Source organism: Mastomys coucha, unplaced genomic scaffold, assembly GCF_008632895.1.
Source record: "Mastomys coucha isolate ucsf_1 unplaced genomic scaffold, UCSF_Mcou_1 pScaffold7, whole genome shotgun sequence".
In the NCBI taxonomy this organism is placed as follows: domain Eukaryota; kingdom Metazoa; phylum Chordata; class Mammalia; order Rodentia; family Muridae; genus Mastomys; species Mastomys coucha.
Window position 1 is genome coordinate 62,724,239 of NW_022196913.1, and position 23,630 is coordinate 62,747,868.

The 23,630-nt window shown below is 50.7% G+C and overlaps 1 protein-coding gene across 4 annotated transcripts in view; it reads right to left on the bottom strand.

Annotated features, from left to right (window-relative positions):
* Klhl3 (kelch like family member 3) overlaps nucleotides 1-23,630 on the bottom strand; it is a 130,648-nt gene that overhangs the window by 16,648 nt on the left and 90,370 nt on the right. For all 4 annotated transcript variants that reach the window (XM_031358434.1, XM_031358435.1, XM_031358432.1 and 1 more), the window contains 6 exons: nucleotides 22,223-22,372; nucleotides 10,319-10,436; nucleotides 9,762-9,959; nucleotides 7,650-7,751; nucleotides 4,590-4,718; nucleotides 1,129-1,269 (listed from right to left, as the gene is read on the bottom strand). In XM_031358434.1, coding sequence (XP_031214294.1) covers nucleotides 1,129-1,269; nucleotides 4,590-4,718; nucleotides 7,650-7,751; nucleotides 9,762-9,959; nucleotides 10,319-10,436; nucleotides 22,223-22,372 — 838 coding nt within the window. The remainder of the gene's footprint in view (nucleotides 1-1,128; nucleotides 1,270-4,589; nucleotides 4,719-7,649; nucleotides 7,752-9,761; nucleotides 9,960-10,318; nucleotides 10,437-22,222; nucleotides 22,373-23,630) is intronic.

Sequence of the window (23,630 nt, forward strand, 5' to 3'; positions counted from 1 at the left end):
GATGCCTTTAAAGTGGTAACTAGCAACGCTGATCAATACTCTCAGTACTGCAGGAGCATAGACTGAGTACCGCCTGCCTTCCTTCATGCCGCCTGAAACTCGACTCCTTCCTCTGCCTCCAGATTCTACTTTGGGCCTTTCCTTCTAGAGAAGGCACTTTCGATGCGTACTGAGTTAACTCTAAGGATTGGTTAGGACAACAGCTGCATTACCGGTAGTGTAGAAAGGGTGTCTCCAATGAAGAGTTCAATAACGAACAGGGTAAACTATGATAAAGCCATGTGCCGTGAGATGATGAAGACGCGTGTAAGCAGACCTTGATGAAGGATGGGAAAGCTAATAATGCTATGGTAGGATCCCTTTGTTCTTAAATAACTAATGCCCGTATGTGAATGTGTGTACATGTCCATGTTTCTTGCTTGATTTGTAGACGGTGGGCAGGCTTCGCTGCTTTACAGGCTCCAAACTCCTTGTTCCTGTGACTGAAGGCCAATGGGCGTCAGAGCAGGCTCAGGCAGTGAGCCAGTTACGGATGGATGCCCCTTGTTGACACTTCTAACAAGTCAGCCGCGGTGAGTTTAGCAAACAGGTAAGATCTGCCTTGGTGGCACCTGTTAAGGCAGTCCAGCCTTGGGCGGCGGGCAAAGCCAGCCTACCTTTTCTCAGAGCAAAGAAGCAAGATAGGAACAGCTTGGCAGGGCTGTTGGGGCCCTACAACACGAGACCCTGCTATGTGCTCCGGGACAGGAAATAAAAGAAGAGACCACACTGGAGGATCAGGCAAGGTCTGGCTCTCCTACCAGGAAGGAACTTGACCACCATGGAAGTATGAGGACCTTTCCGCCAGACTCTGGCAGAGAAAAAACACAATACCGTACCACTGTGTGGCTTGGGCACACACAGCCCTGGACATGGCACCAGTGTAGCCATCATAGGAAGCACTGGTGAATGTGGCCATCAGCCGCCATCAGAGAGAAGGGACTGCACTGAGTCTCAGCCAGGGACCTTGACTCAGAGCCACCCTTAGCTACCTACTCTGGCAATCCCACCCCTCTTCCTATCACTCAGAGGTGGGGAGGGGGAAGAACTGTGATCCCACAGGAGAGAAGAGGAAAGCAGCCACGTTACCTGCATTGCGCCGGCACATGTTCATGTCTGCCACCTGCTTCCAAGTGTTTGTCCCAGGATCGTAAACTTCAACACTCTTCCTCACCAAGGGTCCGTCATGTCCGCCGGTGGCATATAGCTGTCCACTGAGCACCCCAACCCCTGAAAGGCACAGCACAGTGTCCCAGCCTCAGGCTCACTACAAGAACCAAAACCCAAGAGGCCTCGTAAGCAAGCCTGGGTAGCCATCGGCAGCAGGGCGACTTGGGGAGCAAATTCTGTCTCCCTGGATTTCATTGCTCTAATCTGTAAAACAAATGTAATGATGCCCTGCCTGGCTCCCCATAAGACAGGCAGCCTACGAACAATGAGGTGCAATGCCAACGTGACTAGTTTCTGCTTTTAAAATGTATATACATATACAGGGGTATCAAAGGAATCTTTTTCTTTCTTTTTTTTTTTTTTTTTTTTTTTTTTTTTTTTTTTTGGTTTTTCAAAACAGGGTTTCTCTGTGTAGCCCTGGCAGTCCTGGAACTCACTCTGTAGACCAGGCTGGCCTCAAACTCAGAAATCTGCCTGCCTCTGCCTCCCAAGTGCTGGGATTAAAAGTGTGCACCACCAATGCTGTAAAGGCTCAAAGAAATCCACTAAAATGTGAAAAGATGCTAATTCTCAACAGTAGACCAGCACTGGTTCCCCTGCGGCATATTCACATTGCCTCGTTTTCCCTCAGCATCTTATCACTCAGCTGTGTATCTGTTGAGACAGGTGTGGAGGTCGTTGCTGGGGAGACACCCTGCCAGCCTGTTCCTTCAGCCCCTCTTCTCCTTGATGGCAGAAGTCATCAGGCCTGTCCTGGGGAAGGAGCTGAGCAGTTCTTGGCTGCAAGATTGAGGAGATGGCGGCCATTCAGGAAGAGAGGGAGCTAGTGAGGGTGGCTTGCCTGGCAGCAGGGATACCTGGACCTGCCTCACCAACACCCCCTCTGGGTGGCCCCTTCTCTTTCCCATTCATGGAGAAAGGGGGTTGGAATGTGCCCATGATTCCATGGTCTATTGCCTTCTGTAGACAGGCTGCATCCTTTCTGCTGGGCTCTTTCTGGAAAAATAAAACCTTAATCCCCGAGACACTGGTCAGAAATCCAAAGGGGTGTCTCGGTGAATTCAATGTACAGCCAGACTGTGGGGCTGGGGGCTGGATCTGGAGGCTGCAGACTTCATGAAGTCAGGAACTGCTCACGTCTAGCCCCAGTCCATTTCCCTGCTGGTGATGGGCTCCTGCAACTACTATTTAAATGACAGGGTGTCATATAAAATCCCAGCCAGAAGTTATAGCCGGTTGCCAGTGATTCCTGGCAGTTGCCCTAAACTAGCAGCAGATGGTGCTGCTGCACCAACAATGGTTGGTGTCAGGTTGTGAGAGTCAGAAAATTCAGTAGGCCCTAGAGTTGCTTCACCTTCCCTTCCTCCAGGGTGAGCAGGAGATGACACTTCCAGGACCCTGAGATGGTCTCTTTCCACCACTGTGTCCATCCCTCTGCTTGTGCTGTCCACTAATGGGGGAGCTAAGAGCCACCCAGATATTCCCACAGCAACTCTTCCACAACCCTGGGCAGCCTGCTCATAGACTCCCATGTAGAGCCATACCAGGCTCAGGGAGCTAGAACATAGAACCTTTCATCTCTAGGTCTTTGGCTGCTACAAGCACTACCAAGTGCATGGATGACACATCCCTAACTCTTTATCTGAGAGAAGCACTGAAGAAAGGGACTTGGGGGCAGGGTTCCATCCCAGGACAGGGTTCCACAGTAATCTGAACAAAGAGCGTCCACCCCAGCCGCCTTCTGAGACTGCTAGCAGGGTACGTGCATTACCACTGCAGGCCTTCAGCACCTGGCCCAAGTCACACCTGGATTTTTAGAACGCAAATAGAAGGTACTAGAAGCTATAATTACTAAACCATCAGGAAAGGGGGACAGTGTCACAGGATTTACGAATGGAGCTGGCCCTCTGGGAACATGGGCAGCCCGTGCATTGCACAGCTGAGGTGTTAAATGTCAATGGTGGGGTTGCCCAAGCTGACGGGGCGAGGTCAAGCACACTCAGATCTGAAGCTTAGGTCTCTTGACTTCAAGGCATTCATGAGGGGCCATGTTGTCAGGATAAGCAGAGACGGCTCCCCCAAAAAACTCCAAAAACTTGGGCTTCTGAAGTGGAATTGTGCGGACTTTCAACTTCATGACCCACCAATGTGGACACAAAACTTCTCTTTAAAAAAAAAAAATTAAAACAACCTGTTTTTCACAAAATGCTAGAGACGGGGATATGTATGGTCATAATCCAGTCTCCAAAAACAGATGGGATGAGGGATGGGCATGTGGAGAGTGTGAAGAGCATGTAGCATCCCTTCTCAGTAGTCCAGAGGCCTTCCCACTGGCCCCAAATGGAGAATGACATCAGTCATTGGTAGCCCCAGGAAACGGCCATGGTCCCAGCTTGCTCTTGAAGACCATGGCTCCTGAGATGACGGGGAAGATGGAAGAGAAAGGATGGGGCTGCTGGACTCCTAAATGCCTGGACTTCCCCGTCACATAGAAACTATCTGGGAGGTCATTACCTCTCCAGATGGAGAGAAACAAAGCAAGAAAACGTGGGCGTAGGGGACCATGGTTTATCTCCAGCCATAAACACTGTTATGTCCGCCTTTACTCCCAAGACATGGGCTTCAGGCAGGCCAGCTAGGCTTCTTAGCTAAAGCCAGAGCAGTAGCACCTGTCCTCCCTCTGGGGAATAAGGCTCATTATTAAAGGGCTAAAAACAATTACCTTGGAAAGAGAATTCTAACTCTGCAAGCTTCCAATTCTATAACCTTGAGCAAAGTGATCCACCTCAGGCCCGACTGACTTTCAAACTCTGGTCAGAGGAATTAGCATTGGTAAAACGTAAGGAGTGACTGGGTGGGTAGAGGCATCGGCCAGGCACACCTATAAACCCAGAGGCTAAAGTGGGAGATCACAAGTCTGAGAGCAACCTGGGCTACAGAGTGGGATGCAGAGGAAGGAAGGGACGAATATTTGTATCATGACATCACTGGTATATATAGTATGCCTGTACTCCCCAGAGATGTAGGCCTGAGCACAAACAAAAAGAATGCTCTAGGATAGCCTGGGCTACTGGCGATCTCGAGGCCATGGAGGAGTTGTCTCAAACATACACAAAACGGAGCAATGAAGACAACATGCCTTCCATGCTGAGCAAGGAGCCCTGGGAAAGGCTGACCTTTGTGTGCGCGCCTCTGGAGACCCTGGGAAAGGCTGACCTTTGTGTGCGTACCTCTGGACATGTGGTGATGGGGTTACTTACAACTGGAGGAGAAGAGACAGGATGAGGGGAAACAAGGCACGCTTCCATGTTTTGTCTCTAGTCTCAGCCTGTACCCCTAACCCCATGCTCTCCTGTGCCCTGAGGCTCTCACATACATACCAGCGCCACTGCGTCGGGTGCTCATGTCTGCCACGTATATCCACTCGTTGGTGGCTGGGTTGTACTGCTCCACGGTGCTCAGGCACTGCCTGGAAGCCCCATCGTAACCGCCGACAGCATACAGCTTCCCTGGAATAGATGGAGTGACTGAGGTTGGTGTGGGTGGCACTGACGTGGAACAGAAACTTGGTGGGTACTCCAGTTTTAACCCACAGAGGTACCGCTGTCTCCATCTTCCGGGAGGACCCGGCTTGCTCTCCACACACAGGGCACATCTCCCCCCACATATACACCTTCTGTCTGCTCTGAAGCCCTAAGACGCAATGTTGAAGCTTCCTAAAAGACTCAGGTATCCAGCACATAGCGCCCACTCAGCATCAATGGGGTTCGATACAGTCTTGCTTCAGGAGCTAGGTTAAAGCTAGAAGACACCAGCACTGGAAGCTACCAGGCTCTCTGCCATGACCACACACCCGGCTTTCTGGCCGTAGGCTCACACTGACAAATGAAGAGGACATGGAAGAATATTCTTCTAGCCTCACCCAAGCCATGAGTGAAGCGTTCTGTGTGCACCCAGGGCTGAAGCAGCTGGGATTTTTCTGCAGGCCAACTTTGTTCTCTGAGCCGTATGACAAGAACCCTGAAGTACTATCAACTATTCTTAAATAAAAATAATGCTGAACTCCTGTGGGAGAGTCATTTCTTACTGGGGCTGGGAGCTGGGAGCTGGGTGCAGTAAAGAGGGGGAAAGTGGTTATCCGACCTGTGAGGACAAGGATTCAGACACGGGGGTTAACATTGAGTCTTAGAGAGTTCCTTCTGTGGGGACAGGGATTCAGACATGGGGGTTAACATTGAGTCTTAGAGAGTTCCTTCTGTGGGGACAAGGATTCAGACACACAGGGGTTAACATTGAGTCTTAGAGAGTTCCTTCTGTGGGGACAAGGATTCAGACACATGGAGGTTAACATTGAGTCTTAGAGAGTTCCTTCTGTGGGGACAGGGAGAGAAGTCCTGCTTCACCTATGGATGTCAAATCCACAGGATCCCACAGCACCAGCCACAGGCCAAACTGACGCTAGCTGCAGGCTGAATAAGCACAGGGTTAGAATTACTTAATCAAGAATTTTGGCCGGGCAGTAGTGGCACACGCCTTTAATCCCAGCACTTGGGAGGCAGAGGCAGGCAGATTTCTGAGTTCAAGTCAGCCTGGTCTACAGAGTGAGTTCCAGGACAGCCAGGGCTACACAGAGAAACCCTGTCTCAAAAAAAAAAAAAGAATTTTTGAGGGGAGGGGCATTATATGAGTCCCTAACATGTAGGCTACAACCAGGATGTGAAAATCCATGGTTGCATTGTCAGCTTCTCGGGGGCCCAAAGCAGTGCTGTACCATCAAGGCCACTAATCCAGCAATCCTATATCGCTGAGCTGCATTTTTCTCCAAGTCCTTTCAATTGACCTTTCTGGAAAAGGACTCACGCATAGATCCTCCCTCACAAGGTCAAAGCTGACCAACAAATTTCCCCTGGGGCCGCACTCTCTGGGTGTGCCAGCTCAGGTGGTCCCATCTCTGTGACTCTCTGCTCTGTTGGGCACTTCTATGCTCCAACCCACACTGTACCGTATCCTTATGAGGAAGTCTTTCAGGCAGCAGGTAGCAAGTTACCCTGTAATTGTTAAGGGTCACTCAGACTGCATAACCTTGGTAGTGTGAGGATGTGCCGGGAGAGAAGAGGGTGCAGAAAGTTGAGTCCCCAGCCACTATGAAGCAGTCTACTCCAGTGCCTCCTGCACATTCTTTTTTTTTTTGGGGGGGGGGTATTCAAGACAGGGTTTCTCTGTGTAGCCCTGGCTGTCCTGGAACTCACTCTGTAGACCAGGCTGGCCTCGAACTCAGAAATCCATCTGTCTCTGCCTCCCAAGTGCTGGGATCAAAGGCGGGCGCCACCACTGCCCTGCTCCTGCACATTCTTGGAGACACTTTCCCCTGTGTTGAGGCAGCGCACAGCCCACGGAGCATCAGGGGTAGGACAGGTGAGAGAGAAAGAAGCCCCCAGCTTTTCTCTACACCTGCAGGGCAAGCCACTTTGCCTGCCCTTCTGCAAGCAGGCAGAGTGGCACAGCCCTTGTCACTCCCTTCCATCTCTACCATCACAACACCTCCGCTAACCCCCATCAACCATTCCGATCTTGTATAAGCTAAAGCAAGCAGTTCCTCTCTTGAGTGTGCATGCTGTTTTCAGGCTCTGGTCTGTCTGCTGAGGAACAAGAAGAGAAAGGAGAAGCTAGCTAGACGAAGCTCTTGGATACAGTTTATCCTGAGAGAGAGAGACGGAATCCTGGCCTCTGAGAGGGTTCTGAGTTCCCAAACTCCTACCTATCAGCAATTGAGACCTGACTCCGAATCCAGATTAGGAGTCAGAAAACCTTGAGGACTGCTCTGCTCTTGACTATCATAATCAAAGGACTTGGTTTTCCCAATGAGAGAAAGTGGAGCCCTGCCTGAGTTCTTCCAGAGGCCTTGGAAGAATAAGTAAGAGAAAAGGATGTTTTACGAACATCTGGGCATGCCCTCCTGCCTCAGCCACACCCCACACCTAGCCTATCCGGGGACATGTCAGACCCAAGGGGGGAAATAAAGCCTGCCTTTCTCGTGGCCCTGCTAGCACGCAACACATAAAGGTGAGCAGAGAATTAACCAAGCATAATTAGCCCCCTCCCTGCTACAGTGTACCCCAGTTTGTTGACTCTGGGCTTCCTACTTCCTTCCCACTCTTAGCAGAGATACTTACAGGTGGCTAAGGGACAGGCTGTCACTCTCCCCCAAGTCTCCTCTTTCTCTCCCAACCTGCTGACCCCCTTCTTAGCCTTGGCTCAGGAGCTTCGCCACCCAGTCTCACCCTCCTCATCTGTTTACTAGAGACAATGAACTTGACTCTCTAGCCAGTGACCTGAAGAGTGGAGCCCACAGTAGAGGGAGCCTCAAGCACAATGCTGGACTCAGGACAAGACCCACAGACTAGGGTAGGAGCAGCCACCACCCTCTGCAACCTCCTTACCCTCCACGACACCCACTCCCACGCTGCTTCGACGTGTGTTCATGGGAGCCACGAAGAACCACTCATTAGTCTTGTAGCTGTAGGCTTCTACAGATGCCAGGCCTGGGGAGAAGAGAATCATGGGATTTCTACAGTCCTGGGCTTCACCCTGATGTGTGAGGAATGGTGAGGCCAGGAAGAGACCAAGACAAGACTACAGACTCCATATCCAGCTTGGTACACCTCTGCCTAGCGTGTGGCCACAGTAACTCCTCAATCTGCATAAGGTGACCACTGACTACCAATAGTTCTGTGACATGCAAGGGGGCTGGCTAGTAAGACAGCAAGGAGTACATTCTAACTGCCCTATAGATATGAATCATTAAACTTACAGAATGGGACATTTGATCTCAAATAAATACCCGAGGATGCCCCAGTGGACACCAGTGCCGACCCCCCCTTCCTGAGTCTTCCTCTATTTTACAAGCTGGATGGCTAAATAAATGTACCTCCCAAGATCGCATGCAGGTAGGTGACCCTGAGCCCTAAGCAGAAGTCTGCCGGAGATGTCTGCCAGAGATGTCTGGGGTGCCCTTCGCATTTCTGATGCAGGGGTGACCCCCTCCTGGTTCTTGCTACCAGGGACGCAGTGTCCTGGCTGGAGTCATAACAAGTATATCGTTATCATGGGGGGAGCCAAGAGGATCTTAAGGAATTCATCCCAGTATCCGTGTGCAGTCAGACCAAGTTGGGAACAGGGACCTCTGAACTCCATGCATCCACCCTGGAGTGACACAGCAGTCAGACAGGCTTTCTCCTCTGCCGAAGAAGTTCTGCTGCAATCATCATCTGTGCCCTTCCTAGCCCGTGCTCACTAAGGAGCCGTCAGAGAGACATTCAATAAAGAAAAAGAGAATGAAAACGAAAAACAAACAACACTGCGTTTCCCTCCCTCAGGGCCAGAGACTACCGTTATAGATGGAGTCGCTGTCTTCGGTAACCTGGCTGGCAGTGTGAGCACAGACAACCTCTCTCCAAAGTCGTGCCCACTAACACTTCAAATTGAAAGGTTTAAAATTATTTCTTTATGTGTGTGTTTGGCCTGCATGTATGTCTGTGCACTACATGTGTACAGTGTCCATAGAGGCCAGGAGAGGGCATCGGATACCCTGAATCTGGAGTTACAGATGCTTGTAACCTGCCACATGGATACTGAGACATGAACCTGGGACCGATGAAAGAGCAGCCAATGCTCTCTCTCTCTCTCTCTCTCTCTCTTTCTCTCTCTCACTCTTTAGACCCCAGTTTGAAAACTTGAAGTGAGATAAAACATGGGGGTTGAGGGGCCCCTGAGCAGTGGCACAGTCTGCAGGGCTCTGTGGAGCAGTAGAAAAAAATGATGGTCAATCGGGGTGCAGCACATTGCTCTGAGCCAAGGACCTTAAGCCCCGATGTTAAGGCCCCTCAGCTGCTCTGTAAAATGTTCAGACTAGAATCCTAAGGCAGATCCCATCAGGGCATCAGGGCAACTCCCTTCCTCTGTGGGATGCTCTGAGGGAACCATCTAGGCGCGGAGAGGTAGGAAAAGGACCCTTCTGAGTGCAGGGTCTTTTCGGGATGCATCATATCACAGAGCAGCTATGGCCACAAAAGTCTTGTTTCCACCCCCAGAACCGAGTAACTGAGGAAGAAGGCACTTAAGGGTCTGGATCCTGAATGCCCTAGAGATCCACATTTATACTGAAGGCTTGCTCTTGGGTAGGGGTGCTGGGAATTGGCGGGACCTTCGGGAGAGGTGACCCTTGAGGTGACCTAAGATCTGTCTCTCCCCTTCCTCTTGCTTCCTAGCTAATGAAGAGAGCAGTTTCACATGTCCACACTGTGCCATTTCGAGAGATCTCACCACAGATCCACACAGGCTGTGGACTGACACTGGCACAACGGGGAGCCACGGGATACCTGTTCTCTGTGTGAGGATTACATCAGCGTCTCATGTCAATGAAGGAGACCTCACTATAGCTGATGGCTTCATTCCTGGGGTGTTGCTACAAGGAATAGATACTAGCCCAAGAACTGACTGAGCAAAGCAAGAATGCCCAGAGAATAGGGTACGGCAACATGACCTGGACCTACCGGTACTGCCGTCAAAGCCTCCGACAGCATAGAGAAGGTCGTTGAGCACGGCCGCACCCAGCGTGCTCCGGCGCTCCTGCATGCTAGCAATGGACGTCCACTGGTCCTTCACTCCGTCGTACACATCCACTGTCCGCACCCGCAGAGAACCATTGAACCCTCCCACGGCATACACATGGCCTGCCATGAACACCACACCTGTGACACAGGAACACAGGGCATAAGACAAGGGTGACGAGAGGGGGTGACAAGGTGGATATATGACAGCCTCCCGGAGAGGCCACCACCAGCTCGAGATACCTGCGAGTGACTACGAGACTCAGCTCTCCCGTATTTGTCTGACTTCACCTGATATGAGCAAATTCCAGGATTGGCTTAAACTCACAAGCACATAAGAACTGACTTCAAAGCAAGCAGCCCCATGGTGCAGGTGGAAAGGGATCTGCAGAGCTAAGGAGCAAGGCTTGATGGGCCGTCGCGGCCTTCATGAGGCAGACACCAGCTGGAGAAGGGCTGCCGGGAACCCAGGTGAATCGGGGCTGGCCAGGGCTGCTTACCTGCTCTGCATCTTCGGGAGGGAAGCTCAGCTATCTGGTCCCAGCGGCCCTCCTCGAAGTCATAGCACTCCACGCTGCGGATGGCCTTGGGTGCCTGGCCACCAACCACAATCATGACCTCAGGAAAGACAAGTGCATGGTAACTAACACGCACGGGAATGGATGGCCAACCAGTGGCCCTTCCGCGTGCTGCCTGCCAGCTTGTGGTATTAGAGACAGGCGGAGGAAACCGATGATGGTTTGTATATGCTTGGCCCAGAGAGCGGCACTACTAGGAGATATGGAATTGTTGGAGTGGGTGTGTCACTGTGGGCGTGGGCTTAAGACCCTCATCCTAGCTGCCTGGAAGTCAGTGTTCTGCTAGCAGCCTTCAGATGAAGATGGAGAACTCTCAGCTCCTCCTGCACCATGCCTGCCTGGATGCTGCCATGTTCCAGTCTTGATGATAATGGACTGAACCTCTGAACCTGTAAGCCAGCCCCAATTAAATGTTGTCTTTATAAGAGTCATGGTGTCTATTCACAGCAGCAAAACCCTAAGGCGACGGCCCAGTCACTGGGGCAGGGGGTACATATTCAAGAAAAGCCTGCACGTCGAGTATAGTACAAGAATGGGCACACATCTTCTGAGCATCCTCATCTGGGATACTGGAGTAACAAAGACATCTTCTGTAAGCTCAGTACCTACAAGATGAGGGTGAGGGGCATGATTTTTATACTGAGGCAAACAAATATATTAGGGTGGAAAGCACAGATTTTTAGATACATTTTTAGGATAATATTATGGCACATAAGTACTTCTAAGTATTTAGACTGCAGAGGATACCTATCACCCATGGTAAAGAAAAAATAATTTCTAAACACTCTGGTGGTTCTGGTGACTCTCAGAGCTACTTAACTGACAGTGCTCTGGAAAAAAAAAAAAAGGTACATAAAGTGTGTGTGTGTGTGTGTGTGTGTGTGTGTGTCCTACAAGTAAGACTGTGACTGACACAGCCAGGCATGTGATGTGGGTTGTCATTTGCTTGTCACTGTGACTGACAGATGAGGAATGTACAGTCCAGAAACCACATATAAACGACCAGAGGTCACTCAGCAAAGGGAGGCAGAGCAGACAGGGAGCCCAGGTCCGCTGACATAGATGTGAGGCCGCCTTGGCTCCTCTTCCTGTCCTAGGCACTGGAGTCCAAGTCCACACTGCCCGCTACAGGTTGTGCTTCATTAAGAAGTCGTGAAATTGACTTGGTGGGTTGTGACCAGAGCACATCAAATTGAACAGCACAGGGAATACACGGTCTGGGTATTATTTTATGAACTATCTGTCCCAGTCAAACACACTCAAATGTATATTTTGGATAGCAGTTTATGAGTATTTCTTGCTGCTGGGTGTGGCCAAATCAGAGCCAAGCCATTTTTTTCTGGCTAAGTTAATGAACAGTCGTACTTACTGTGGCATCCGTGCCCTCAGAACTACCCTATATGCTATTAATAAATAAGAACCAAGGTGCCAAAGGTAACAACAGTCTGCATATTTAGATAAGCTTGGGCAAACTTGCACTGCCCCCATTGTTACCCTTCCTGGCATTCCAACACCCTTTCTTAAAAGGCAGGGAAAGGTGAAAGTCCCACTAACCAGCATAAGCCATGGGGTTGAGCGTCACCTAAAGTGTGCCTTACCCTCCCAGCGGTCCTTAAACTTCAGGGTTGTAAAAAGCAGGCCCAGAGCTCGGCTGACAATCTACCACACACACACACACACACACACACACACACACACACACATACACACACACACACACCGGGAGATGCCAGGGCTCTGCGTCTGCATCAGTTGTCACTAAGAAGCATATTTTTATCCCCTGGCTTGTAGGGATTTCTTGATGGTATGCCACAAACAATTTCTGCCCTGCTGAATTATCACACTGCTGTGTACTTCCTTGCTACGTGTCACTCAAGCGTGGAGGGGCTGTCTATACCATGTGCACCGGCAGGTGCACAAACCTCAGGATAAGAAAAGCAGCCCAAACTGGCAGCTACTGCACACGACTGACCATGATGCAGACACCCCACTGCCCGTATCGCTGGTCACAGGCTTTTAGACTTGGTCCACAGTGTCTGTGATCCACATGTAGGTCACGAAGTCTTCAAAGCTCAGAGTCTCTTCTGACCTCTAATCTTTTCCAAAGCAAACAAAGACACACCAGCCTGGTTTCAATACACAGGCCTGACCTTGATGCCGTCCTCCCAGAACACGGGCCTGGCCTTGCTGCAGTGCTCCTAGAACACAGGCCTGGTCTCCCTGCAGTGCTCCCACAACACAGGCCTGACCTCACTGTGGTGCTCCAGACCACAGCTCTGGCCTTGCTGCAGTGCTCCCAGATCGTAGGCCTGACCTCGATGCAGTGTTCCCAAAGCTGAGTCTTCACGTGCCTTTCCTGCAAGCCTCAGCTCAGAGCCCTGGTCTGAGTCAGCAGAATCATTATCAAAGAAAAGTCAAATTGTCCATTTCCTCCCACCATATCCTGTTTAAATGGCAGCCGTGGACATATCCACAGAGTGAGGGGTAGGGGCCGTTAATGAGTTCAGCTTCTTGATAAACTTCAGAGACCATTGTTCAGCTCCCTCTAGGCTAGTGCTACAGAAATAGCTCTCAACCTATGGGTGGCGACCCCTTGTGTAGTCAAAGGACCCTTTCACAGGGCTCACCTAGGACCACTGGAAAACACAGAATCCTACATTATAATTTAGAACCGTAGCAAATTACAGTTATAAAGTAACAACAAAAATAATTTCATGGTTGGGGTTCACCACAACATAAGGAACTGTGTTAAAGAGTCGCAGCATTGGGAAGGTTGAGAATGACAGCATGAAAGGCTCTCAATGTGCCCAAAAACTCCATAAAACGTGCGTTAAAAATGTCTCGCCGGGCAGTGGTGGTGCACACTTTTAATCCCAGCACTTGGGAGGCAGAGGCAGGTGGATTTCTGAGTTCGAGGCCAGCCTGGTCTACAGAGTGAGTTCCAAGACAGCCAGGGCTACACAGAGAAACCCTGTCTCAAACACACACACACACACACACACACAAAATTGTCTCACTGTCATTCGGGTTAGCCCCAAACTCTTAAACTCAAGGAATCCTCCTGCCTCAGCCTGGTGGAACTGCAGACACACGCCATCCCATCATGCCCAGCAAAAATGATCCATCCACTGAGGTGACCCTGGGTAAGGATAGGTATGGTGGGATCATGAGGAAGAGAAGAGCTGGTTCTGGAAGAACAATAGGCTGGCTGACTGTTATGCAATCCTCCTCAAAACCTCAATGTACTTGAGAGTCTTACAGGTGCCCTGAGGTCCTGATCCCGGGTCTCAGTCGTCGCTGTGTTGGGGGCTGCACTTCTGCTGCACTTCTTGCTGGGCATTTCTGGTTGTCTGAGTATGGGCAAGCATGAACTCCACCTTGACAGGAGAGCACTGACACTACGGAAGGTCAAACGGCCGTTTATCTTGGCGAGGCTGCTGCCTGGTTCTAAGAACGGCAACCACCAGCAGAGCACGCTTTGACGCACACATCCAGCACTCTTTCGCGTCCATTGCTCTGCTTCTGAGAGAACGACCATGAGAATAAACATGCCAGAGCGGATGGTAAATAAATGCGTGTGGATCAAGACTCTAACCCTGGCCACAGGGGACATCTACTGAGGTCTGAGGGGCTACCCAGGCTGTGCACACTCTCTTTATGGTGCAAGAGTAGAGTGTGTCCAAACTCTCTTCCATGACAGGCGAGCTGGGCAGAAAGCAGGCCCAGCCAGTCGGTCCCTCGGGCCAGGGCAGGAAGCGAGTCTCTCTTACCCTGGTGCGTGGGGCCGCAGGGCTAACACCAAAAAATTCATCCGAAGGAAGTGTGTCCAGTAGAGTAGAAGACTGGTCCACGTAGGCTCCTAAGCAACAGGTGCCCCTGGCAGGAGCTGATGGCACATCAGGGGGCATGGCACATGTCAACCAGAAAGCATGAGGGCAAAGTTCAAAGAGAGACTAAAGAGTTGGAAAGGCAATGGGTACTGGGGTTAGACACATCTGGGCTCAGCCACGAGCCCATTACTAACCAGCTGTTGAACACAGGCATTACTAGTCAGCTGTGAGTGCAGGTAAGACTTCTGACCTCCCCAGGCCTCACTTGCACCATCTGCATTGTCTGAAAACCGGGGGCTTTCTCACATGGTGTCTGTAGGCTGGCGTGGTACAACGAGCTTGCTACCACGCTTGGCAAACCTCAAGTGGAGTCATTAGGTAGCTAGCTATTGGGTGTCATTATTGATGCTCAAAATGGTTTGCTAAAAGAGACTATTGAGAATGTAGAAGAGAAATCTATGTGAGCCTTGAATGAGAGTGAGAAGAAGCCCAGGGGCCCCGGTGAGGGTCGTCAGGGTCCCAGGGTGTTTGATGGGGCATGGAATGAGATGGAGAGAGGTGGTACCAATCAAGGGGCTTGGGCCAGGTGTGAGGTCACCCTATCTACCTGCCTGCAGCCTTTGCCTCTGACGGTTTCATGTAAAAACAGGACAGTCCTAATCTGGAGCGGTCTGCTATGCCTTGCCTATGCCCATCCTAAATGGCTTTTTGTATCATTTCTGAAGGGGTGGATAGAGGTGTCTCTCCCCCCACCCCAGCTGGAATCACAGGAAAGCACCTGCTCAGAATATTCCCAAAGGTCCCCTTGGCTCCTCCTGGAACCTGATTTTTTTTTCTGCCATCTGTGGAGCTGGGCAATGTAGGCAGGCTCTGAGACTGAGGGCAGCCTCTGGTTGTCCATAGCAACCCAGCCTCGGGGAGCATACTGGGTGCCAAAGGTGTGGGAGCCAAGATGGTATGAGCTGTCCCTGCTGGAGTATGTGAGGATGAGCTGCCTGTCCCCAGCTCGGGAGGGGACACATTCCGTCACCCTCTGAAGCTCTATCAAGGAAGCCAGCCTGTCTGTCTGTTCCTGCTGTGTCAGGATGAGCTGCCTGTCCCCAGCTCAGGAGGGGACACATTCCGTCACCCTCTGAAGCTCTATCAAGGAAGCCAGCCTGTCTGTTTCAGGGAAAGGATTTTGCTAGCAGACAGTCACTGCTGAGAAATGCAGAGACGCAGAGACCATGCTAACCTCTCTCCCCTCCCTCCATTTCTCCAAGTTGGGTGCATCTGAAAGCCGGTAGGGGCTGAAATTGTGACAGTCTAAACCAGTCTGCCCTTGGAATTCCCCATCGGTTCTTCCATGTGACCCACGGGCCCCTGCTTCCTTCCGTGGCTATCCGAAAATCCTCTTGCCATCACAGAGACATCCTAGGAGTCAGGACTTGGGAGTCTTCCATAGAGGACTGAGGTAAAAGGCTCCCGTGGCGTTTGGAGCTCATGCCATAGAACAGTCCGGACTCTCGGACTCCTCACCTTCAGCTCGAATCTTGGCCTAACCACCCTCTGGCCGCCCTTCATAGACAGGGCAGACATCTGATCCTCCTACTCAGGCACCGAATGAATTCCCAACCCTTTGTGTGTGTGCTACCTCGGTGACTGTGTCTATCAAAGAGAAGAGCAAAGGGGATAGGATGGAGGCAAGCGATGAGGTCAGGGCAAGGCTCTGCCTTGAGCATGCCCTTGCTTTTGTGTGTTAGAGCCCCTCATGGGAGAAGCAAGCAGCCTTGCACGGGGCCCACGAAGGAAAAACTGAAGTGTGCCGGAAACCACGTGAGTGAGGTTTTCCCCTAGACGAGTCTTCGGATGGCCGTCACCCTGGCCACTGTCACCCCGGTGCTTGGCTTTGTGGGAAACCAGAGCTGACACAATCCAGCTAAGTCACCCTGGGACACCCGCCCTCAGAAACTTCAGGACACTCGATATTTGTTGGGTTGAGCCAGGAAGGTTAGGGCAACTCAGAATATGGAAACAGACAATGCATAAGCCATGGCACATAAGTAGTATCCTGACAGCCAATTCCCTGTCTTCAAAATGGGGAAATTACAACCGTGAAAGCTCTCTGAGGAAACAACTGTAGCGAACGTAGCCCATCACTAGGTAACTGAGATCGTGAAAGCTCTCTGAGGAAACAACTGTAGCGAACGTAGCCCATCACTAGGTAACTGAGATCCGGGACTGTCATCACTCCGGCGACTATCATCCCTTGCACAGCCACGGACCAGCTGGAAAGCCCTAGGCGAGTCCCTGAACCCTACCACATCCCAGGGTTCTCCAGCAGCAGCAGAGCCTCCTGACCCACGAAGACAGACAGCACATGTTTAATGCTCAGCATAAAAAACGCTGAGAGGCTGGCTGCCTAGCAACTGCTCTGTGAACCATATCCTGTGCTATTGTTGTGCTTCTGGTGACAAGGACAGGTGACTGAAAAAGCGAGATTATCCTGAACTGCCACCAGAGGGTGGGACCCGGTACCCAGAGATGAGCTCCTCAGACAGCCCGCCTTTACCTAAGCACTCATCTCGGGTACCAGCCCAGCCGGAAGCTTCTCCTCAGCCGAGTAAGGGCGTCTCGGGCATGCCCCGGAACTGCCCGGTACGTCCGATTCCCCTCCCTTCGCTTGCAGTCTCTTGATGAGTGGTTGGTTCCAAGTCTTTACAACCTATCCCGGTGCTGGGCAACTGTGAAGGGCACAGTGAGTGAGTTCCTGGGTGACAGTGTAGAGCCGAGTGCAGCCAAGTGCAGGTGTGTACTGAGCTTTTTCTATCTAATCCACGTGCCTTGCGGTCTCCCGGGAATGGTGGCTAGGTCCACTCAGCATTGGGTAGTTTTGCAGGCTGAACTGACCACTCTATAAAGCAGGGTGCCCATCCTTGGCCACATCCACATAAAAGCACACTCGTGGGTGCGGCAAGCAGCAGAAAAACAAATGAGAGTCGAGCAGTCAGTCAGCACTGGGTTATTTCTATTTCTAAAATATCAATCATTCATGAGAACGCTGCTATCGCACTGCCCCGAGCCAGGACCTAGGCTGTGCGCCAAGGACATCAGCAGAAAATGCCTGTCGCCCTGCAGCACATAGCTTAGGGTGGGAGTGTACACTGCGGAAGGGAACCCTCCTGAGTCGTCAAAGCCTCAAGCTGGGGTGCACACGTGCTCCTGAAACCACCACCCCTGTTCTTCCCAGACCAACCGTCACCAAATAGCCCTCCCTGGCAATCACAGATCCACGCATGAGCAATAAACTAGTAAAGGTTAGGATTTGGGAAAAACCACCACGGTGTGAATGGTCAGCACCAATTTCCCCGTAAGCCGATGGCAGCACGCTTGTGTGAGGCCCTAGGGTCAACTCCTAGTGCTGCCCACGGAAAAAGAACATTGATAATTGTGTCAAATAATCAAAAAATCCATCAATCAATCTGACAGCAAGCAGTCGAAGTCATAAAAGGAACGAGATAAAACGTCTCTGAGAGAAGTCACTGGGCCAAATAAACAGACTGTGGCAGCCGGTCAGATGATGCCACCCCAGCCCGCCCCCCACTGACCAACAGATGGAATCCAATCCTAGTGACTCCTGCAGGAATAATGAGCGGACTCCGAAGTTAGCAAAACTATGCCCGAGAGCAGAACTGAGGTGTCAGGAATGCCTCAGACTTGAAGCCAGTGAGCAAGGCAGCATATCACTTACATAAGGCGGACAGATGCGCCAAGACGCAGGGAAGAAGCCAGGAAGAGATCAGGGTGCGCACAGCCAGTGACTTACAGCCAGGCAAGGACTGAGGAGGGGAGGGTCCTTCCAGCATGTGGTATGCTATAACCAGATATTTGTATATAGAATAAATCAGTTTTATGACCCTTACTTCATATAACATATTTTGGAAATATTCTGAAAATGATCCAAAGACTTAAAAGTTTCAAACTTACACAGAAAACTATAAGTGAAGGGTGGGTTGTTTTTTTTTTTTTTTTTTTTTTCTGTTTAAACCCAAAATAAATCACAACAGAAAAACCCTGAAACCATCAGGCTTTGGCATCTGCTCCTCCAAGCGCAAATACTCGGGAAGACAGTGGGGTGGCTTCTCAGAAAGTTAAAAATAGGTCTGACGTGTGAGCCAGCAATCCCACTGCCACATACATATCAAAAGCCCATGAAACCAGTGTGTCAGAAGGCACCATCATGCTGATGGAGGACTACAGTCTCGTTCAGGATGGCTGAGCTCCAGCCTCAGCCTGGGTCTGTGGTGGCAGGGCAGGGAAGCTGCCACACAGCACGGTGGGGTATTATTCCTCCTGAAAAAAGGATGGCAATCTTGTCATTTACAACACGATTGAAGGTAGAGGGCTTAACACTAGGAAAAATAACCCAGGCCAAGGAAGACGGCTCTCTCTCTCTCTCTCTCTCTCTCTCTCTCTCTCTCTCTCTCTCTCTCTCTCTCTCACACACACACACACACACACACACACACACACACACACTCATGCAGAGTCTAAAATGAGTAAACACAGAGACAGGCAGGACAGTAGTTACAACAGGTAGTGAGGAAGGGAAGGTGGCTAGGGAGCCATTAATTAAAAGATACACATGCAGAACAACAGTATGAACTAACTAGTACCCTCAGAGCTCCCAGGGACTCAACCACCAACCAAGGAGTACACATGGTGGGACTGATTGTTCTGGCAGCATGTGTATAGTAGAGGATTGCAAAGTCAGTCATCAATGGGAGGAGAGGCCCTTGGCCCTGTGAAGGTTCTGTGCCCCAGTGTAGGGGAATGCCAGGGCCAATAAGTGGGAGAGGGTGAGGTAGCAAGCAGGGGGAGGGGGAGGCAACAGGGGTTTGTTCTTGTTGTTTTTTGGTTTTTTTTTTCTTTCTTTTCTTTTTGGAGGGGAAACTGGGAAAGGAGAAATCATATGACATGTAAATAAAGACAATATCTAATAAAAAAAAAAGATACACATGCAGAAATGCTAATTCAAGAATTCTCCTCCACAGCACAGTGATCATAGTTGATAAAATGTTACATCGTTGAAAATCATTGAGAGTAAAATTTAAATGTTCTGGCCATAAAAAATAAAATTAAGTAGATGCGGTCAAACCACATGTTGGATTGCTCAGTTTTGCCATTCTACAATGTGTATATACTTTAGAATATTTTAAATCATAATGTACACAATAAACATACACAATTTTTCTTGTCAGTTGAAGTCACTGACTTTAATAAATGCTGCTCTTCCAAAGGTGCCACTGAGAAGACCAAAAGGTGAGCAGGAGCTGGAAGAGAGTTTCATACCCAGCTGAGAAGACCAAAAGGTGAGCAGGAGCTGGGAGAGAGTTTCATACCCAGCTGAGAAGACCAAAAGGTGAGCAGGAGCTGGGAGGGAGTTTCATACCCAGCTGAGAAGACCAAAAGGTGAGCAGGAGCTGGGAGGGACTCTCATACACAGCTGAGAAGGAAAACAGCAAACTAAAAATCTGTGCACACAACAAATACCTGAGGCCTTCGATACAGAAAAGGCCTTTAAAAGCTGCTGGTAAGAACATGCACTCTGCCAGAGGCAGGGACAGAGGGCATAAACAGAGCATCTCCCCCAAAAGAAATACAAATAACGACATGCAACCGAGATCAATATCACTCGAGATTAAAGAGACACAAATGAAGATTTGTCATTTAAGAAAGAGTACTTGACACAGATATACTCGCACTACAAAAAAACAGAATTATTCCAGAGACTGTCAACTGAGGATTGTGAAACGCCCGTGGTGCAGACATACAGCAAAGCCCCACGGACCCATCACAGCGTCGATGCTGACTTGGTCCGTACCCACCATTTGTAGCATTTGGTTTAGTGGGGGCAGGGAGCCGTGGTTCAGTCTTCACAGAAGATCCCACATACAGGAAAAGGTGCATCTTCAGTTATCCCAGAATAAGTGTGCAGAGTTACTGCTGAAAGGGAAGCTCACCGAGGCCGCAGTGGCCACGAGGAGGGTTACTTTATTTCTAAACTGCAGTGTGGTTTTTAAAATATGCAGTACATTTATATTTCTACAATTAAGTATAAATTTCTTCACTTTAAAATGAAGAGAGAGAACAGGCCAGCAAGATGGCCTAGTGTGTAAAGGTACTTGCCACCAAGTTTTAACAACTGGAGTTCAATCCCAGGGTCCCACGGCATGGAAGAGAACTAACTCCCACAAGTAGTTCACACACATACATGCACACAGAGAGACAGACAGACAGACAGACAGACACAGAGAGACAAAGACAGAGACAGACACAGGGACACACAGAGAGAAACGTAACAAAATTTTTAGAAAGTTTCATCTTAATGTTTCAACAAAACAAAAGACACTGAAGGACAGTAAGGCAAATGGCCAGAGAGAACCAGTCTCTCTGCCTGCTCTTGCAGCTTTCCCTGAGTGGACGTGGTGGCAAGAGCAGCCATCAAGCGCACGCTCTGGTTTACACAGGATTAGGTGCAATTCAGAGAGCAGGTTCCGACAGGTTCCCACCATGTGGGCACTGGCCGTGCTGACACTTGGGCAAGTCACTGAACCATGAGCCTCAGTTTCCTTATAGAACTACAGCCTGTAAACACTAGTGTTTGGGGTTGTGGATTTTAAGTAGAACACACCTGCACTGCCTAGGTCATGCCAGCCTGACACATCTGGAGTCATCTGAGAGGAGGGAACCTCAACTGAGAAGCTGCCTCCATGAGACCAGGCTGTGGGTCAGTCTGTAGAGCATTTCCTTCATTAGTGATTGGTGGGGGAGGACTCCGACAAGTCTGGGTGGTGCCATCCCAGGGTTCTGTAAGAAAGCAGGCTGAGCAAGCCATGGGGAGCAAGCCAGTAAGCAGCACCCCTCCATGGCCTCTGCATCAGCACCTGCCTCCAGGTTCCTGCCCTGTGTGAGTCCCTGTCCTGACTTCCTTTAGTGATGAACAGTGTTGTAGAAGTGTAAGCTGAATAAACCCTCTCCTCCCCCCGTGTTGTAGCTGGCCATGGCGTTTCATCCTATGAGTAATGACCTTAACTAAGACGACAGCTCACCGTCAGCTAGGTGTTTGACACGTGAAAGAACTTAGTAAAGACCAAGCAGCTTTGCCCTCTCTGTGGCCTGTGAACTAACTGCATCCTAAACACTTTCCTGATAGCTAACACCCTGCTGGGTCGTCAATGGGCTCATTCCTGCCTCCCTTCCTGGCTGGGTTGGTTGAGACCTTCCCCCAGCCCCATCCTCACTCACTCTCCCCACCCACATCAATGTGGGAAAATTACTGCTGAGCCTGAGGACTCTAAGGACCGCCAGTGAGAGACATGAAGACGAGAGAGAGAGAGAGAGAGAGAGAGAGAGAGAGAGAGGAAGAAGGAGGAGGAGGAGTTGGAGGAGGAGGAAGAGGAGGAGGAGGGGGGGAGGAGGGGGGACACCAGCACACAGCACCACTGACTACCCTGAACCGTGGGGTCCCCTAGCATCTTCCTTTCCCCAGACTTCCTTCTTGTTCCCTGGCTTGCCACCTGCTCCTCTGCCTGTCAGACTCCTGAGGCCCGACTTCTGCTCTGTCAGGCCCAGCTGTCCTTCACATCCCTTCCCAGTGAGGAAAGGCAGCAGACTGGAGTGTCCTGACTCCCACAATCCAGCATGCCCGTTCCTCTGCCTCTCTTGGTATGGCACAGGCGGCGTGGAATGAAGGAGAGCGGATCCCACCAGCGCTTTAAGCTGCCTGACACTGCTGGCCACCGAGACTTCTAAGCAAAGCAAGCTCCTGGCTCACAGCCACGCTGAGCAAATTCAAGGGGAGCCAGCAGACACCATCTCTTGGGTCATAAACGCAACCGGAAGCCAGAAGGAACTGAGGCTGGAGTGGAAGCCACTTTCCCTGGACATTCCTGACCCGAGGCCCGGGCTGAGCTGGACATTCCTGACCCGAGGCCCAGGCTGGGCTGGGGCTTACCTTGGGCAGGCTGACTGGAGTCCGGGGCTTGGTCCTGGGGTTCTTGATCAAGAGCCTCTGGTCAAGGGGCAGGAGATGGTACTTCATGGCCTCAATGAGGAAGTCCTTACAGGTGTTGTTGTTCTTGATCAAAGCTTCCTCCTCGACTGTCTGGGGGTAACAGTGCACGGCTGAGCCTCCAGCAGAGTGGGACCACGATTCCCTAGGCTCTCTCCAGGCCTGACTCTGACTCATCCCTTCTACCCTACACCACCTCAGACTCCAAGAAAGACCCACAGAGTTCCAAACTACTGCACAGGGTACCGCCTCTCAGCTCTGTTCCACCATATTGAACCCCTGACCCTCAGTCTCCTCATCCATAAAATGGGCACATCACATGGACAAACTCAGTAGTTTGTGAGGGGCTAGCCCTGAGGAAGACACTGATGGACACAAGGCCCCTAATCTCAGCCGTTCAAGTCCAGCTGCAGAATAAGAAACTGGATTCACTAAGCCCTCGAGCCAGCCGTGTACAAAGAAGGCCTGGCCAGGTGTCTCCCGGGCCTAATGGTTGTGAGGAATGAACATCTAAATGGGCAGATGGAGCTGGGAGGAAAGACGGATTGATGAAGTGAGACCTTTGCCTCTGGAGCCCTCTTTTTCTCGGACATAGAATTCCGAGTTTCTCTCACCCTCCCAGCTGGATGGAACTAGGTTAGGACAAATCATAAGTGTTTAGGGCTAAAGAAAAAGTGAGGGAAGGGTATCTAGGCTCAGGCAGCTGGTCCCGAAGGGCTCCTCTGGCGTGAGGGAGGAGATCCCAGGAGTTAGTATTCACGGGTCCAGCTACAGCGCAGGGTGATAAGCAAGCTTTAGAAATACAGATTGTGCTGGTGCACAGAGGAGAACCAACGCCACTGAGCTGCCACTGAGCTGTCCACCTAAGAATGATCACTATGGGGGCTGGAGAGGTGGTTCAGTGGTTAGAGCTCCGGCTGTCCTCCCAGGAGACCTGAGTTCCATTCCCAGCACCCACAAGGAAGTTCACAACTCTCTGTAACTCTGGGGAATCCAGTGCCCTCTTCTGGCCCCCAGGAGCACCAGCCACACATGCAGGAGAACGCTCATACACACGAGACAAAAGTCTAACAGGAATGATCGAAGTTAGGAAGTTTATACTGTGTGTTGTATCACAGGACAGCACGGTATACATTTGGATGCCATTTTTCAATGCCTGTTAGGAGGTGGGTAATTTAGCAACTCTGAAGCCTGAAGACCACTAGTATGGAGGGAGGGGCTGCCCAGCGTTTCCCCACTGGCTCCTGGCCCGCCTTCAGGTTAAACTACATTAAGTTTCAAGGTCAAATAAATGTTGACAAAGCATACTTTCCTAGAGGAGTTTACCTCAGGAGGCCTGATAAAAGTCTGT